At 33.5% G+C, this 20471-nt stretch overlaps 1 protein-coding gene across 1 annotated transcript; it reads left to right on the top strand.

Annotated features, from left to right (window-relative positions):
• Positions 1-2443: 2443 nt before the first annotated feature.
• On the top strand, positions 2444-12914 carry LOC104894289 (hypothetical protein). Its single transcript, XM_010680483.4, has 6 exons — positions 2444-2973; positions 9944-10057; positions 10640-10720; positions 11701-11873; positions 11966-12062; positions 12453-12914. The coding sequence occupies exons 1-6, from the start codon at positions 2662-2664 to the stop codon at positions 12561-12563; spliced, it is 888 nt and encodes a 295-aa protein (XP_010678785.1). The 5' UTR covers positions 2444-2661; the 3' UTR covers positions 12564-12914.
• Positions 12915-20471: the final 7557 nt, after the last annotated feature.

Raw genomic sequence — 20471 nt, forward strand, 5'->3', positions numbered from 1 at the left:
AGGAAGAAGCCTCTTTCATGCTTTAAATGCCTCTAAAACAAATAATGTTAATAGGAGATGAACACATGGAACCTTTTCTTCCATACCATCCAAAAATCTTACTGCAATCCACTCTTTGTGGCTGTGGCTCATATACAAAGGACCACAAAATAGCAAAGTATATCAATAAAATTAATCATAAGAAGTATCAAAATGGTCCAAAAACCTCATAATATCTAAAATATCATGATATGACAAAAACAACCCCATTTCAATAATTATCATTAACAAGTGAAAATTTAACCATCCAATTTGTCCAAACTGAAAATAAAAATCAATTGTCAGAATATCTCGAAATTTTCATAACGTAGAACATGTAAGATTTTTTATTGCTAAGTTTGATAATTGTGGTAATTTTATCATATTCTTTACATAATTAATATATTATTATCGTATTAGCTAGAATGGTTCCAATATTATAATCGTACTAATATATTTAAGCCTATTGATAAAATAGTTTCTTTATAGTCACATATATATACAAAGTTAAGAGAAGACCATAAATACTATACTAGTATTAAACTATAGTATAACATAAAAACAATTAACTTAAATAATCTTATAACTTATAAAAACAAGGGAGTATTATGGTCCTTAATCTTGTACTAGTATTAAACTATATGGTTGTTAATTTCCCTCAAAAAAAAACTATATGGTTGTTAACAAGTTGTCATGTATTTCGTAACTAGTAAGTACTTGTTGACTATTTTACTTATGGTTGTTACTTGTTAACAATTAACTTATTGCTGTTACTTTTTAATAAGTTATAGTTAGCTTTTACAGGGGAGAATGATTTGGAGGTATAATTTATTATTATTATTATTATTATTATTATTATTATTATTATTATTATTATTATTATTTATTATTATTATTATTATTATTATTATTATTATTATTATTATTATTATTATTATTATTATTATTATTTTTTATTATTATTATTTTATTATTATTATTATTATTATTATTATTATTATTATTATTATTATTATTATTATTATTATTATTATTATTGCGCAACATATGAACCCTCGTTATAATCACTTAGGCTTCATATGAACCGTCGTTGTAAACTTATGAATGTATGATTGTCATTTGTTATAGTATTATATACATATTAAGAGTCGTTATATTAATTTATAATCAATAGAGTATTAGATTGGTTTTACAATTATTTTGATACCAATCTTATATTAAAATGATTCAATATATTGACAAAATAGTTTGTTTATACTTTATTATATATAATATAGTCACAACATAATACATATATACCGTTTAAGTTTGTTATTGTTATTGCTATTATTAGCATTGTTGCTACTATTACTATTAGTATTTTACTGTTATTGTTATTATTATTATTTATATTCTTATTTATATTACTATTTATTGTTAGCCTTGTTCTTGTTACCATCACTGTTATTATTTGTATTTTTACTATAATCATCGTCGCTTTATGTTTATTAGTATTATTATTCTCATTACCATCATAGCTATTTACAAACTTATATATCAATACTAATGCTTATAATAATAAATCATTGATATAAAGTTTGAAATTGATCTTTTACTCGTTATTATTGTCGTTGGTTATAATATATAATATTAAAACATATGAAGAGCCGTTCTAGTCCTTTAGTACTCATTAGAGTGGTTTTACGCCGTTGATTAGTCGAAATAGGTTTTGACTAAGAGAATACACTAAACATCACGGTAATCAATATAGTGTTTTTATTGCTTTTTCGTTATCATCCATATATTTATCGCGCACACACACATATGTATATATATGTTGATCTTAATATTTTTATTAATATGATTCGTTTACAAAATCCATAGCAAAATCAAGATGGCCCAACAAGGAGTTACTCGAAATTGAATTGACGTTCAATAGCGAATGAACCCGATGATCCACAATGATCGAACTAAGGTCATTACTAATTCAACCCGAGTACACTTGACTCAACTCAAGCGTACATGAAACCTAAATACGACATGCGCAAACCCGGTAAAAAAATGTCCACGAGTGATCATACCCGAAAATCCAATGACTCAAATGTGTTCGACCCAGTCGAACAAAACCCGACCAATTACGACCTGGGGAACTGACTATTAGAATCCTGACCTGTCTGGATCTGACCTGGTTTATCGTGGGTATACGTAAAACCTGTTTGAGAACCTGTTTTGATACCACTAAATGAAAAAGATAAAAAAATACAGGGGAGTACATAGTAAACTTAAATGAATGGTGTGAATTTAACGATTCAGATTACTCATATTTTGGTGGCTACAATTTCCATTGGAAAATTTTCGGAATTCTAACAGGGATATTTTAGTAAGCTTATATTCTCAAAATTGACAAATGGCATATCCTGTAAATAACTCCTCTAGCCAAGCGGCAGTTTCTGTTGTAATCTTGCAAACATTTGTAAACAAAAATAGCCTCTATTCTGATTTCTCCTGTTCTTTTCCATTTTTTCTCTCTCCTATTGATTAAAAAAAAAAAACCCAGATAAAAATTTCCTTCACCCAAAAATCCTAGGGAAGAAAAATTAAATCTTTAATTAATCATAATCTCTTATAGGAAAACACAATAATAAAAACATTAGTATATAAATTATGCAATCATTGAGTCTGAAAGTGTTCACTGATTTTGGGGTATCAGCAAGAAAATCAAGGTATAACATAAATGGGTTGTCGGATTCTGAGTTGGGTACCCGGAGAAATTGGAGTTGCTCCACCATAAAAGTTGGGTATTGCAAGATTGTGGCTTGTTCTTCACAAAGGAATGTTGGTGGTGAGAGCAGCCCAAGTTCAAGCCCAATTCCTGGCCCAATTCAAGGTTCGGGCCCGGGTCAAAATGGGCTTCATTGTAGGACCCAAAGTTATGCCTTGCTTAAGCAGCAAATGGAGGTGGCAGCCAAGGCTGAGGTATAATATGAGGATTGATGAAGTTTTTTATTTTTTTGATTGATTGATTAAGTTTATGATTAAGTTTTAGCTGATTTATTGGGTGATTATTAGTTGTTAAAGTTGAATTTTTTTTTTTTGGGTTTTGTGTTTAGGAATAAATTGGTTTGTTTTACAGATTTGGCATTCTGTTGTTTTGTGAAATAGTTACTAAATTGATTGATTTAACATTTTAGGTTTTATTGAATTTGGAATTTGGAATGTGGAAGTGGAATTCTTTAGAATGATGTAAGTGTAGGATATTTTGGGGTAATAATGTGGAAAGATTAACAACAAAGAAGTGGATATAAGAATTAAAGAGTTGCTCAAATGTAAACAATAAAACACACTTATATTATCTTAATGTAGAACACTCTTACATGAAATTAATAAACTCACTCTTTAACAATTTTCCACTCACAAACTAGCTCTCGTAATACTAATACTTAGTATTACTACTTCACAACTCACAAGGTTGGGCACACTTCCAATGCACAAGCAAAGCCCCTATTTATACTACCATAATCTACTGCTCATAATGTGGCTTTCACACATCCTACTACAATTTTCTACTAAGGTGGGCTACAATATAGAGGGTGGTGAACCTAGCTAGTAAAATTTTCTACTCTATGCATTTATTGAGTTTGTAATAATTGACTCCATCATGCTGTAAATTTTGACAAGGAGCATTCATGTAGAAGCTAGGAGAGAGAGATAGTTGGTGAGTTTTAACACTCCCCCTCAACGACTACTCTCTCTCAGAGATAGTTGGAGGTCATACCAAGTTGTTTCCGAAACTTTTCGAACATTGGTCCTCCAAGACCTTTTGTGAATATATCTGCAACTTGGTCGTCCGTGTTCACTTGTTCAAGTTCAATCTCACCCCGTAGAACCTTCTCTCGGACAAAATGATAATGTACCTCCACATGTTTTGTCCTTGCGTGAAAAACAGGATTCTCCGCTAAACGTATCGCAGACTGATTATCACAAGCTAACTTGATTCCTCGATCAATTGGTTGATGCAGATCCTTGAGTAATTGCGTCAACCACACACACTCTTGTGTTGCCATAGCCGCTGCTCGATATTCCGCTTCCGTACTTGATAGTGATACTGTTGGTTGTCTTTTACTACACCAAGAGACTGCTCCAGAACCCAGATTGAACACATAACCAGTAGTTGATCGACGTGTGTCAAGATCACCAGCATAGTCAGCATCACAGTATCCGACAACTTCAAATTCTTTATCATTGCGGTACAGGATTCCATAGTCAATGGTCCCTTTCACGTACCTTAATATCCGTCGTACCGCCTCCAAGTGACGTTTCATCGGTTTTTGCATAAACCGACTAATCACACTCACTGCATATGCAATATCTGGTCTGGATAGCGTGAGATAGATAAGACTTCCCACCAACTGTCTGTACATGGTCACATCTTCTAGATCTTTGCCTTCGACTAAACATAACCTTGCATTAACCTCCATTGGAGTTGCATAGGCTTGCAATCGACCATTCCATATTTTTCTAGAAGATCACGGGCATATTTCTGTTGGCATAGAAATATCCCATCCTTAGTCCGCTCGACTTCAAGACCAAGAAAATGTTTTAATTCTCCGAGCTCCTTCATTTGGAAACGTACTGAAAGATTAGCTCTTGTTTGTTGAATCTCCTCTTCAAAATCTCCTGTGATGATAAGATCATCCACATATACAAGAACTATTGCCAACTTTCCATCCTGAGCTTTCACAAATAAGCTCGAATCGGCTGGTGCTACAGAATAACCACTCTGTAACAAAAACTCTGCTATCTTTCCATACCAGGCGCGTGGTGCTTGCTTCAAACCATAGAGCGCCTTCTTCAGCTTGCATACATGGTGTGGATAAGACTGATTCTCAAACCCCTTAGGTTGATCCATGTAGATTTCTCTATCCAACTCACCATGTAGAAATGCATTTTTGACATCCATCTGCCAGAGCTTCCAAGAGTTACTAGCTGCAAATGCTAGTAAAACACGAACTGTAGTAATCTTGGCAACTGGACTAAACGTTTCATCGTAGTCTAGCCCATATTGCTGAGAAAATCCTCGAGCTACCAGTCGTGCCTTGTACCTTTCAATGGTACTATCAGGTCTAGTCTTTACTTTGTATACCCATTTGCAAGAAATAGGTTGAACTTCTTTAGGCTTTGGCACTAACTCCCAAGTCTCATTCTGGTGCAGAGCTTGAATTTCTTCTTCCATGGCTTTTCTCCAATCTCTGCTTCGAGCGGCCTCATCATAGCTACTTGGCTCTTTTCATCCTCAACCATTGCAGCATTTGCATATCTTGGATTTGGCTTTTTCTGCCTTGTGGACCTGCGTAGTGTTGGGTGTGGTTCTTCTTCTTCAAAATCTTCAATTTGACTTGGCCTTTCTTCTTCAATATTTCTATGATGTGCTCCTGTTTGCCATGAACTTTTCTCTCTTTCTGTTGGTGTAGGTTGAGATATCTCCATCTCAAGACTACGACCATCTTGACTAGCTTGACCTTCATCTTTCTCGTCCATCTTTTCTTGAAGCTTTTCCTCGATCTCCTTTGAGTCTGGCAATAATACAGCTTGTGGTGACCACCAAGATGATGTTTCATCAAACACCACATTTCGTGACACGTGACATTTATCTGTTGTTGGATCGCAACACCTCCAACCTTTCCTTTGATCATCGTATCCCACAAAGATACAACGAATAGCCTTCTTATCAAACTTGCTACGCATATGCTCAGGAACAAAGACGTAGCATACACATCCGAAAACTCGAAAATGGCTCACTGTTGGCTTCATATTTCTTAGCTTCTCAAACGGTGAGACAAAATCTAGTCTCGCCTGAGGTAATCGATTTGTCACATGTGTCGCTGTTCTCATACACTCAACCCAAAAACGTGGTGGCACGTTCTTCGCATGTAACATGCTTCTGCATGTCTCTGCAAGATGTCGATTCTTTCTTTCAGCTACTCCATTTTGTTGTGGAGTATTTGGACAAGTGAGCTGGCGTCGGATCTTGCAATCTTGCAAGTATTGGGAGAACTCTCTGGATGTATACTCTCCTCCGTTGTCTGTACGTAGACACTGAATTTTACCACCAACTTCTTTTTCTACTGTTTCCTTAAACAACTTAAACTTGTCAAATGCTTCAGATTTCTCTTTCATGAAATCGACCCAGACATATCTTGAAAAATCATCAATAAAGGTGATCATGTAACGTAAGCCACTCACAGAATGTTGCTTTACTGGACCAAACACATCTGAGTGAACCAACTCCAAAGGTTCCTTTGATTTGAACTTCGAATCTTCATATGGAAGTTGATGTGCTTTACCAAATTGACATCCAGCACAAACTATCTTCCTTGACATCTAGTTGAGGAAGACCCTTGAGCATCGCTTCTTCATCATCACCTTGAGCTTGTTGTAGCTCACGTGACCCAAGCGTGCATGCCATAAATCAGCTGTCTCATTTTTCCTCGCTTGTCTACATATGCCGTTTGAGCAGACATACGTAGACTGATTCAAGACGTCGTCCCTCCAATATAGGAGAAGAGTTTCCTTCCATTGTCTTGTACACCTTCACGTCACGAGGCCCGAAAATAACATGGTTTCCGGATGCTGTCAGTTGTGAAACTGACAACAGGTTCTTTGTCATACCAGGAACATGGTAGACATTATCCAGCTGAACTTGCTTGTTGCTAAATCGTGGAATCACCACTGCCTTGCCAATATGGGTTATTGGCAATTCTGAGTTGTTTGCTGTTATTACAACTCGACCACGCTTGTACTCGGACATGCTCAGAAATTTCTCTTTATCTCCAGTCATATGATTGGAGCAACCAGAATCGATGATCCAATCATCTTTGTAATTGATCATCTTGTCGTTGACTACGACAAGTGCAGCTTCCTCTGGCTCTGTACTGCTGGGTGACACTACCTCCATGTCGAAGATTTGTTCCTCTTCAACTGCGTAGGATGCTTGTGCATCCCACTCGACTTCACTTCGGCTTTCATGCTCCACGGAAGTTGCAGCATTCCCTTCTGCTGGTTTGGACCAACAGTCTCGAGCATAGTGTCCCTTCTTCTTGCAGTTATAACACACGACATCTCGTTGTGTTTGATTTTTCCCTTCCTTCTCATCCTGTTGTCGATCTTGTCGAGCTCCCCCTCGATGGAAGCCTCCTCTACGTTGTCCTTTCTTTCTGAATCCCCATATTGTCTGTTTGACTTGCCATGTTGATTACTTGACTCGCCTGTCTTATCACCTCCCTTATTTGACTTCTTGTTGCCAAAAAGAGCTTTCTCTTCATCCTTGACGGAAACTCCAGACATCTGATTTTCTAGAGCCTCCTGGTTGGCTAACACATTCTCAAACTCAATTAGAGATGGTTGTGTAGCCCAACCTCGGATCGCCGTGACAAGACTACTATATCCAGGCTTTAAACCGCGGACAATAATCCTGCTCATCCTTGTCTCTGTGATAGGATTTTCAGGATCTAACTTTGTGATTTGCTCACACAAAGTTTTGACTTTGGTGAAATACTGGTTCACCGTCATGTTGTTCTGTTGGATCGACAACAACTCATTCTCGAGAAGCTGAAGTTGAGCATCGTTCTTCTTAGAGAACAGAGCTGCAAGGGTGTCCCACGCCTCCTTGGGTGTCTTCGCATCCTTGATGCGGTATAACAACTCGTCTTCGACGGTTGCTGCTAGCACGTACATGGCTCTTCCGGCCCTAATCTTCCACTTCTTTAACTCTTCTGGATCGGTTGGTATTGTTACTTCACTACCACCGACTATACCCCAAAGATCTTGTCCCAACAAATAGAATTGCATACGTGTACTCCACGTACTGTAATTTCCATTGTTGAGTTTCTCAATATTACTAGACGAACTAGCAATATCCGCCATTTGTGACTTGGTGTTGCCCGGCAATACACAAGTAAGCTTGGTCCCTGACCAACAAGCTTCACAGTCCCAGACTGTGCACTAATGGAAAATCACCTCGCAATACGGTCCCCGACCGTTAAGTTAGCCAAAAATATTTTTGACTATACCGTTGCAATAATATCGGTCCCCGACCGATATTTGCCAAAAAATGGTCCCGAAAAATTTAACGAACGAATGGCTCTGATACCAATTGTAGGATATTTTGGGGTAATAATGTGGAAAGATTAACAACAAATAAGTGGATATAAGAATTAAAGAGTTGCTCAAATGTAAACAATAAAACACACTTATATTATCTTAATGTAGAACATCTTACATGAAATTAATAAACTCACTCTTTAACAATTTTCCACTCACAAACTAGCTCTCGTAATACTAATACTTAGTATTACTACTTCACAACTCACAAGGTTGGGCACACTTCCAATGCACAAGCAAAGCCCCTATTTATACTACCATAATCTACTGCTCATAATGTGGCTTTCACACATCCTACTACAATTTTCTACTAAGGTGGGCTACAATATAGAGGGTGGTGAACCTAGCTAGTAAAATTTTCTACTCTATGCATTTATTGAGTTTGTAATAATTGACTCCATCATGCTGTAAATTTTGACAAGGAGCATTCATGTAGAAGCTAGGAGAGAGAGATAGTTGGTGAGTTTTAACAGTAAGTTGATTTATGTAGTTTCCTTTTTTGATTTATTGTGGTTACATATGTTGATTGTTGAATAGGTATGTTGGTATGTACCTAAAGTTTGTTATCTTATGAGTTATGATCCTCTTTGTATTGTGAGGTTAGTTAGGTGATAAGTGTAGTAATTTAGGTACTGGATGGAGATGTTTAGAGTAATGTTATTGTATGTAGGCAATAGGTTTAGGTTCCTTTTCGTCGCTAATGGATATCGAAAGAAAGGATATATCTTCAAATATGGCTGCTTAGCTTTTTATGGGTTATTGGGTATGTATAGTAGTAGAGCTGTAGAAGTGAGTAGGGAAAATGATGGAATGGAAGTGAATTGGTATTGTCATTTTTACTCATTTGTTTGATTTATGGTTAGAAGTGAGAATGAACATTTCGATTTCGCAATTTAAATTGAGCCTCCCTTTTGTTTAAAGTATTGTAAGAATTAAGGCCTATGTATTTCCATTCCGGTTCCCTAGCTGATGGAGATGTGATACGGCGACTCAAAATAATTAAATTAGTTGATCTTTGTAATTATTGGATTTGGGTTATTTTACAATTCGAGCTTGTTGGTAATATTATGGACTGGTGATATTTATCGGATTATGTGCGGAAGAGATTAAGATTTGATCTATTTTCATTGTTTTAGTCGCCGTGTCACATCTACATCACTAGCTCCCTTCTATAACTAGTGCATGTCAAATGCATGAAAATTGAATTGCCATATTTGGATCCACTCTTACCTATGGATTCCCACTTGCTGAACAAAGCTTGAGTAAAGAATCTTGCAAACTGTGTTATGTAGATTAGTTGATTAGTTCTTGTCATGGTTGAATATTATGTTTCGTAAGTGTTAATATCTTTGATACCTGAAAATAATAGTATGTCATCGGATCTAGGGAGAAGAACACTAATTGGCATAATGGAATTTATTTTGGAAGTATAAACTGTTGTACTTTTTTAACAAAAAGATATTGCCAGCTTCTTACATGCATTTTTTTTCCGAGTTTGATTGACTTGTGCATGTACAATCTGGGGCTTGAAGTTTCTAATTAGTTACAACACTGTACTATTGTACCCAATACACGTGTTTCAATTGACAATGAGGTTGACATTGTAGAACTTGGCTTTATGCAGAGGCTGATTTGTTAATAAATCACGTGTCAATGTAACTAGTTGTAAAGTATTATACATGTATGTTTGGAGTTCAGACGGGGGTGTCTCCAAAACTCGTGGTTATTTTATATTATCGTTTCTCTGCTAAGTTTTTAACATTTTATTTTTGTTTGTTGATTTCAGGATTATAAAGAAGCGGCGAGAATACGTGATTCATTGAGATTGTTGGAGGATGAAGAGCCAGTTTTGCGTTTGAGGAGACTTTTGAAAGAGGCTATTGCCCAGGAGAGGTTTCAGGTAAACCCCCTCCCTTCTCAATCTCTTTCCCTCCTTTGGACTTTTTTGTCTGAGTTGGGCTCCAAGGATCCTTAAATAGATATACATTCCCATTATTTTACCTTTTGATTTGCGTAGCAGCATCTGTACAATTGCCTTCAAATGGTCTTATAAATTGGGGCTCTTTCCTATGGAATTTGGTGCAGTACATTTGTGCACAAAATACTTATGGGTATTTAAACTAAATTCTTGTGGCTTGTGCCCAGATTACCATGTATTGTATCATCTGTTAGGTGCACATAAGTTGGAACAGATATATAGTTTATGCCGACTCAGACAAGATGTTTATCTTATATGTTTGTGTCACTTTATTTTCTCACTGCAATGGTTAGAATTCATGTACTGACCGTCTAGTTCTCGAAGTATAGAGTTTGTTCTTGATTGAATGATGTTCATGATCTAAAACTTTCAGATATAAGGTCTTTAGAGTCTATTGGAACTAAAATAGTTTTTCGAGTTGACTAGACGCTTGGGTATCTTATATGCTCTCGTGGCTTTTTCTAATTTGACTTATAACATGAATTGCTGTTTTGGTGTTCCTAGGATGCTGCAACATATAGGGATGAACTCAAGGAGATATCTCCACATTCTCTTTTGACTTGTTCAAGTGATGCTACTACCCTGGTAAACAATGAAGATTTTCAAGTTTTCTTTTGTCAATCTAACTTTGGTGTTAGATAGTCGTGCCTCTTGTAACTTAAACAAATCATGTTAGTTACCTTTTTATGTTTGATAGTGCTTCCTAATCTGTTTTGTACGATTTCTTTTTGTTCTGAGAGATTTCTTACTTCAAACATTTATTACTTGGTATAACAATCTCTACTGAGCGACCTAGGTTGGTGACTCATTCTCCCCTTTGCTGCATATGACACCTGATCCCTGCTCCATGTCTTGTTTGCCTTTTTGTTCATTTGGTGGACCGTTATGCAATTACATGATGCTGTCCTGGTTATAAGGCTAGGAAAGTGTAGAATACCTGAGTGAGAAAAGTAAAAGTAAAACACCACAAATACGATTCCTTCTTCTAACTATATCCCCACTATTTCCCGTCAATTATATACTAAATTCAAGCTGGTTAAGGTTAATTAGAAAACATCCTTATCAATATGTTATATTGCTCCAAACACCCTTAAATCCCTCTCTCTTAAACAAAAGCCCCGAACCAAGTGAATCTACTCAAGACTTTAAGAGGTAGATAACTGAAACTAAAGCTAACCTAATAATTCCTGTTTTAACATGGAATTGATGAAAATCAGTGTGTACTGAGAAGATGGAACAGTACTTAGGGTGTTTTATCTTTTCTTTTTCCACATCAGAGTGATAGTGACAAATATGACAATATAACCCAACCTTGGACTTTGGAGTATGATGGTTAATCAAATTGAGAGAAAAAAATTTGACAGAAGAATATTAGAGAATTATTTTATGTCTATAGCTGTATTTCTATGATTTTTGGTTGTTTTGGGTCTCTATTTTCGTATGGAAGATGCCTTTCAAGAGGGAAATGCTCATGCTTTCCTTTTCATTTGAAGAATTTCCAAACTGAGGTCATTTGCAAAATGGACTATTATTAATGTCTAGTTGTCTACGTTGTTATATTACAGGGGGTCCGTGTTCAAGTCAGGAGTGTCTACATAGAGGGACGTAGTCAACCTTCCAAAGGCCAGTACTTTTATGCATATAGGATCAGGATAACCAACAATTCAGACCATCCAGTACAATTATTGAGGCGGCATTGGATAATTACTGATGGCAATGGGAAAACTGAGAATGTCTGGTGAGCTTCTTTTGATGCTTGAGAGCCTCCCAACTATCATGACTTATTCTCCACCTTTTCTTCTTATTATGTTTTCTTTCTTCTGCTTCCAGGGGTATAGGAGTTATCGGTGAGCAGCCAGTTATACTTCCAAAAACTGGCTTTGAATACTCTTCAGCATGCCCATTAAGTACTCCGAGTGGAAGAATGGTGAGATATTTTTTGCTTTTCAACTCATTAGCCATTAGTTATTAGTATTATCACACATAAGTAACATATTGACATAATTTGTTAAAGAATATAAAAATAGTCAAGAAAAGTGTATGTGCCATATTATCATGGAGCTTTTCTTTAGCTTAATAGTAGTTTCTTGGTTTGAAATGAATCCAACATAACTGTTCGATCGTGCCAATTTATTCCCTTTTGGAGTGTTTCCGTATGTGTTAAGGTGTATGAAGAACAAACTTTGTGGAGGAAGCTGAAAAGTTATTATCGGGTGCATTTCTTTTGTGGAAGAAAATAATAATGGTTGTTGTTGCAGTTTTTAGAACCCATGATGAAATGAATTATCTTGGTTTATGTTGTTTGTTAATTTTGCAGGAAGGTGATTTTGAAATGATTCATATTGACAAAGTAGAATCGAGAACATTCAATGTAGCGATTGCTCCATTTTCGCTCTCCACACTCGGTGATGATATTGATCCTTTCTGAAATGATAGCTTCTGAACCATCAGATACATGGATGTGACTTATACTATAAATCTGTGAAGTCTTATGAAGTGAGTTTATCTAGCTTGTTCAAACCAAAATGAGAAGGAAACAATGAAGAAGAAAATTTTGCGATCGATTTTACATATACTATTGATTACTATCGATGTAAATGTCGTGTTGTGTTGTAACTTGTAACTTGTATGTAGTGTGGAAAGGCCTTTTCTTTTTAGTTGAATTGTTGAAAGTAATATAAACTCAAAAGATTTGCAAAAATGTAACGTAACAATTTGTGTGTAATTTCCTAGATAGTAAAAAGATTGATATTGGGAAAAATCACATCTGTTCATTAAATACCCTTGTCTTGAACTCATTTCCCATTGTATTTGGTTTAGATAGGGGAAAAGGTAAGGGTATAAGAAAGAGAAACAAGGAGAATGGAAAGGAAAATCCTTTGATTAAAAAGGTTGTTTGGGATAAAAAAACTCATCTTCAACTTCTCACCATCCTCCACCATGTTCCCCCTACCTTTCTCTCCAAGAACCACCTCCACCTCACGTTACTCCCCTCCTTCGCCTCTGCCACCTCACTGTTGTTAATAACCACCGTCCACCACCACCGCGAAATTACCGCCACCCATCACCACCGCCAAGTAACCATCCTTCTTCTTCTTTCTTTTCTTTTCTACCACCATTGGAGGAGAAATTTGAGATGATTAAAATGATTAAAATGTGTAATGGAAGTAGAGGACTTTGGGGTAATGAGGAGGGTAAAGGGAATGATTAAAATGTGTTAACAAACAACAAGTAAGGGAATCGACCTATTTGATTCTCTTACCCTTTCCTAAAAACCCCCAACCAAACGCCTCCTTAGTTTAAACTTGAGCAATAAACTTGATTGTTTAGTCTCAAATCTGGTCAGATGAGTCTTTTATAAAATGATATATATATATATATATATATATAGAAGTGAGTTCATATGAGAATGCATACTTATATGAGAAATGAGAATAAATTTTACACGTTATAACTCTTTTGAATAAGTAATGTAACTCTAATGAAAAAGTGATGTAACTCCAAAAACAAAATATTTGAATTTTCAAAATTCAAAAAAACAAAAAAAAATTTGAATTCAAATTTTTTTAGAGGGATATAACTCTAATGAATAAGTGTTGTAATTCTAAACCAATCATGTGGTTGAGATTCATTCTCATTTCTCATGTAAGGAGCATTCTCATGTGATCTCGCCTCTCTCTCTCTCTCTCTCTCTCTCTCTCTATATATATATATATATATATATATATATATTATATATATATATACTAGCCTTCTATGCACGCGATGTGTGTGTCGATTGTTTGAGTTTGTTTTCAATAAATTTCATCTAAATATAATTTTAGAAGTGTGATTTATAATAATTGTTGTTCAAACTAATGTAAAGTGATTAGAAATTGTGATTAACATTTAGATCTAAGGTCTTATAGTCAATTAAAATTTGTAATTTTTTTAATTAAATAACTATTTTTCTATTTGTGTCAAGTTACTTTGTTAATGCTTATATAATTTAATTTGTCATTAGAATTTTGACCCCATCTTTAGATTAGAAAACAATATATTGTAGAAGATTTGAATATCCAATTATATAATAGCTAAAAACAAAAAGGACTTTTTAGAGGGGACACCATAACTCCTCCCTTGACTTATATAATACTAGTTGCATATGCACGCGATGCGTGCGTCGACAATCTTATGTAGTTATGTAGAAATGAACATTTTTTTTGATCTAAAATTATTTGATAGTGATAAATTATTGAGGTTCTTTTGTAGATGTTATTATCTTTTTAAATTAAAGATGAATGATTTTTAACTGGACAATACCGTCACTGTAAAATTTGGTAGATGATTTAATAATTTTCTTTTCAGCGACTTTAATATAGTTCTTTAACAATTATAGATGTTAATAAACCATATTGTTTGAACATTGTAAATATGAAATATTATGTTATCACAATATGTTGCTAACTTTTTTTAGTTGAAGATTCTAATTGATTTCGTGAATTGATTGTGTCAATCTAGTTTGTTATTAATAGTATTGCATATTCCATTTTTGACCTACTCATATGGCAAGTTTCATTGGTTCTCATTTTTCATAAAAAGAAAAATATTATTTTAAATTATTAGAGGGTATTTTAGTCACTTCAAAAGAGGACACCACACCTCCTCCCTTGGATTATATAATACTAGCATTTTTTGCACGCGATGCGTGCTTGAATTCTTTTCAAGACAGAAACTCGATTTTTTTCGACTTATGTAAAAGTCAAAATTTGAACATTAGACATACAAAGTATAATTATTTTTAGTTACAAAATTTAATTGCTTTAGTCTCTGTCACTTAAGTTTCTCACCAGTCTCTTTTCTTTTTTTACTTTTCAAGGTCAAAATTCTATGAACAAAATAGAAATTTTATTGAATTTATCTATGATTTCTAATATTATAATTTAGTTGATTTTTAAATTAAGTACACTACTTCATATATTGTGAAGAAAGTGGACACTTGGATTTCAAGTCAAATTTTTGTGAGTATGTATTGACGTGGTAGTGTATTGGTTGTAGTTTGTAAGTTAATTTTTTGGTTTTTGTAAAGTTTCATCATTTGAGTGATTTGTATAATGTAAATTATGCAATTCTATGATTTAAGTTGACTTGTGAGTGATTGTTATAATTTTATTTCTAGTATTTTTCTTTGAATATACCTTTAGTTTGTAAGTGGATTTGTAATTTATAAAGGAAAAGGGGTAAAATAGTCTCTTCATTCGGGGACACCATAGCCCCTCCTTCCCTTATATATATATATATATATATATATATATATATATATATATATAATATATATATATATATATATTATATATATATATATATATATATATATAAGTGAGTTCATATGAGAATGCATACTTATATGAGAAATGAGAATGAATTTTACACGCTATAACTCTGATAAAACAGTGATGTAACTCTAATGAAAAAGTGATGTAACTCCAAAAACGAAATATTTGAATTTTCAAAATTCAAAAAGAACAAAAAAATTTTTGAATTCAAAATTTTTTAGAGGGATATAACTCTAATGAATAAGTGTTGTAATTCTAAGCCAATCGTATGGTTGAGATTCATTCTCATTTCTCATATAAAGAGCATTCTCATGTGATCTTGCCTCTATATATACTAGAATTTTTTGCACGCGATGCGTGCTTGAATTTTTTCGAAATAGAAACTCAATTTTCTTCGGCATAAGAGTCAAAATTTGAACATTAGACATACAAAGTATAATTGTTTTCAGTTGCAAAATTTGATTAGTTTAGTTTCTGTCACTTAAGTCTCTCACCATTTTTTTTTTTACTTTTCAATGTTTAATTCTATGAACAAAATATAAATTTAATTGAATTTATTTATGATTTCTAATATTATAATTTTTTAGTTGATTTTTGAATTAAGTACAGTACTTCATAAATTATGAAGAAAGTAGACACTTTGATTTCAAGTCAATTTTTTCATAGGTTGTAGTTTAATTTGTAAGTGAATTTTTAAGTTTTTTTTAAAGTTTCCTCATTTTAGTGATTTGCATAACGTAAATTATGTAATTTTATGATTTTAGTTGACTTGTGAGTGATTATTATAATTATATTTTTGATTTTTTTTTAAGCCCCCTTTGATTTGTAAGTGAATCTGTAATTTAGAATGGGAAGAGGGTAAGATAGTCTCTTCATTCGGGGACACCATAGCTCCCCCCTTCCCTTATATAATAGAGATATGTTGTACTTTAATTCTTGAATGATATTTTACATAAACCTTTTTACCTTGATAATTAATCGCTATTATATAATAGAAAAAATAGGTCTAAATATATGTAAAAGTTTCATCATATATAGGAAACACTGTAAAAAAAGTAAATAAATTTTTTTCTTGTCTAATTTCTAAATTCTGATTTCACTACAAATACACCTTTATTTTTTTATCATGACCCAACATTAATTGTGAATGGTTCTTGAGAATAGTGATTTGTAAGTAAATTTTTGTAAATGTTTTTGTATGTATTGACGTTATAGGTTATTAGTTTTAGTTTGTATGTTAATTTTAAGTTTTGATAAAGTTTCCTGATTATTTGAGTGATTTGCGTGATTTTTATAACGTGATTTTCTCAATTGTATGGGTAATTTGTAAAGTTTCTTCTTTTAAGTGATTTGTGAGTGAGTGTTGTAAATTTATTTTCCCCTTCCCTTTGAGTGCCGATTTTGATTTTGACATTCATTTTGTAATTTAGAAAGGGAAGGGGGGCAAAATAGGCGTTTCAAAAGAGGACACCATTGCTCCCTCCTTCCCTTATATAATAAATAAATAAATATATATATATATATATATATATATATATATATATATATATATATATATATATATAGGGGAAAGATCACATGAGAATGCTCCTTATAGGAGAAATGAGAATGAATCTCAACCACACGATTGGTTTAGAGTTACAACACTTGTTCATTAGAGTTATACCCCCTAATAAAATTTGAGCGCAAAAAGAAAAAAAAAATTTGAATTTATTTTCCTAATATTCTTTTTGTTGGAGTTACATAACTTTTTCTTTAGAGTTACGTCACTCATTCATAAGAGTTATAGCGCATAAATTCATTCTCATTTCTTATGTAAGTATGTATGCATTCTCATATGAACTCACTTCTATATCATACTGCCACACATGTACTCTCTCCATCCTTCACACAATCAAATGAGACATTAGACCATAAAAATATGTGTTTCAAGACTCGAACACATGACCTCTCATTTGCTATGCTAATGCTAACCAACTAACTGCACTATAATGTTAATCTTGAACGTATGATCCGGGACAAGAACTAGTTATCTTCTAAACCTTATCTCCCCCAAAAAAATTGTACCAAATACTGTAACAGGAAATAGTTGGATCTCTACCATCAACCTAATGAATTTTTATTTCTTATTTTTGTCAACAAATACAATAAACAACTTGTATCTCTTGAACATTTATTTTTTGAAAGAAAAATTCCATTAATTGAAGGCTAAACAACATCTACAACAGATATTAAGGAAAAACAAGAAACAATTAGACAAGGTAAAAGCAAATTCGTTTTCGAAGAAACTTGATGAGGAAGTCTATCATTCTAACATAGTTTGGGATGAGCATTCTTGATCGAGTCATGTTAACCGCATATGAGATTCCAATACCTTCATATTGAGTCTTGAACTTCAACCAATGAGAACAATTTCTCATACCTAAAAACAAAAAAATCCACACTCACAACTCCCATAGGGGAGAAGGAAATCTACACAATAATGACTAAAAACACTATAACAGGGTTTGAAGAAATCTCATAAAGAGATACTAATTTATTAAACAAAATAAGAAAATGAACTAAAAAACTGAAAATAAAAGGGAAAAAAAGGCTTACCATGGATGAAATCATCCATCCCAAAGAAGGATAGAAAAGGTTGGGTTTTACAGAGAAGATGGGGGGAGGCTAATTACTGATGAGGATAATGACAGTTTGTATCTCTTGAACATAACGAAACGTATGAGTATTACATTGTGTACAAAGGGGGCAACAGACCAGAGAATACAACCCACTTCCCTAACTTTCACATTCTTCCCAACAATAAATCACTACTCTCGAACCTAGGATATCTTGGCCTAGTGGTTGAGATTGAGGTGCTGTAAACGATAGATCACAGGTTCGAATCCCCCCTCCCCTTCTTTGTACTTTGTACTGCCTTCGTGGCTCATATGGATAAAAAAATAAATCACTACTCTCTCCAACCTGTAAATTTTTTCCAAAAAAACAAAAACTTCCCATATTTAAAACGTTGCCATTGATTTACATCATTTATTTCTTGTTACTTCTTTGTTCCCAATTAACTTCCTACAATATCCTACAGACAATGCTACATTTATCTGATGGCTAGTTATATTAAAAATAAAGAATTAAAAACTATTAAAACTGATAAGTTGGATCCACAATTTATTTATTTTTATTTGTAGTGGGTTGTTGACTCAATGGATAGATAAAGTTTTTCCCGTGTCCTACACCTTCATATAAAACATATCTAATAAAATAACTTTAATGTATTACGATGGCCAATGAGTTTGTACTTTGTAGACACTTGGTGCAATTGACATTGAGAAGGGCCCATTGCATGAGAGTAAACTCATACTTGAACCTAACTATCGGAAAAGCTAATGTGAGTTTTAACTCTAAACTATTTACAAATTTCACTTTGACTATCATTTATGATTTATACGGATGAAAATATAGTCATGTGGTATCTTATTTTATTAATATGTATTTTTAATAATTTTTACAACTATAAAGCTAAAGATATATGTTTTAAAGTTTTACATTGACATACGTGAAAAATGTAAGTGTACGTTGCAACGACCACGTTCTTGCGTAATACAGTTATAACTTACACCTATGGTAAGACAAAAATGACTGGTAAATATTACATGGGATGAAATGATGAATATTAGAGTATTATTAACTAATAGATTATCAGGTGAAATGATAAACATTATGATTAACTAACATATTATCATGTGACTTTCAATTAAAAAGGTAATATTTTGAGTGAATTAACTAATTTCTTTAGTGTCATAAGCATAAAACCCTTTAATTTCACATAAGAATTTTGCTTATAATTCCATCATTCTAAATAATTTTGCTTAACTTGCGTCTGGGAAATTACTTCAATTCTTAGCTTGTCAACGACAAAAGTTAGTTCAAAACTTGCTATTTAGCATGATCAATGTTTAGCTCTTTATTCACCTTAACATCCCATTTTATTTGTCTATCACTTCCTAACTTCCCTTCTTAATCCATATAAAGCTATAAAAAACTTTTGGCTTTTGCCCACCTTTCATTTATATTTCATGCATACAACAAAATTACCCTCGTGTTACTTTCATTTCGTTTGCTAATTAACAAACTTTGGATCTTCAACGTGTTTTGAACGTCGCTCAATTCTTATTCAATGGCTCCAATGCTTCCTCCATATAATTTTAAAGGTACATTTTCATGCAACATGCTTCAATCCGTATCATCATATCATCTAATTTCACTTTTGATTTATTATTATAAAGTTGAAATTTAACTCAAATAACGCATCATTCGAGTAACACCATCAGTTTTTTTTTTAACAAGAAAAGAGAAACTAAGCAGAGCTCCTAAAGGTGGCCAGTCTAAAACATACTTGCGGACAAAAGTTGAAAAATCAATATTATAGGCAGGGAAGAAGTAACACAATCAATAGGTCAACATAGAAATAACATTTTTATTTGAAAGTACTATAATCCTGCAATGTATAATTGGTATCAACGACTTTTAACTGTTGATATCGGCCCAAAAATTTGCTCTATGGCTATTATGAGAGTTAGCTTACCTATTAGTTGGGCCTGAATTTGCCAACTTTTATTTAACCAAACCTTCAAGCTTCATACACGGAACTTCTTCTAGAATTTAGCTAGGGACTAGGGTCTCAACTCTCAATGTCTCATATATAAACGATAATAATTAATAAGTAGGGTTTGGATAGTATTTGGTTGGTGGTGAAACTCAAAAGTATATCTTTATTTTTAAAGTCTAAATTCATATCCTACCTCGGTTCATATGGTCTCTTATCCATTTTTATTGAGTCTAGCTGGTTTAAGGTCTAATATGGGCCTTTCACGTACTTATTTTCATTTTTAAATCGCCTATGTCGCTATGCGCAACCAATATTGGTAAATCTGTGCATATAAAAGGATTGTTGGCTACAGAAGATGTGTTCGACAATAGAGTTTGAAGGAGCTTTTAGTATTTGACTAAGATAAAGCTTTAAT

Source organism: Beta vulgaris, chromosome 5 (genome assembly GCF_026745355.1).
Source record: "Beta vulgaris subsp. vulgaris cultivar EL10 chromosome 5, EL10.2, whole genome shotgun sequence".
NCBI classification, from domain to species: Eukaryota; Viridiplantae; Streptophyta; class Magnoliopsida; order Caryophyllales; family Amaranthaceae; genus Beta; species Beta vulgaris.

Coding starts and splice junctions, on each gene's coding strand:
- LOC104894289 (XM_010680483.4), top strand. CDS start 2,662: ATGCAATCATTGAGTCTGAAAGTGTTCACTGATTTTGGGGTATCAGCA. Junction 10,721..11,700: donor CAAGTGATGCTACTACCCTG/GTAAACAATGAA, acceptor GTTATATTACAG/GGGGTCCGTGTTCAAGTCAG. Junction 12,063..12,452: donor GTACTCCGAGTGGAAGAATG/GTGAGATATTTT, acceptor TTAATTTTGCAG/GAAGGTGATTTTGAAATGAT.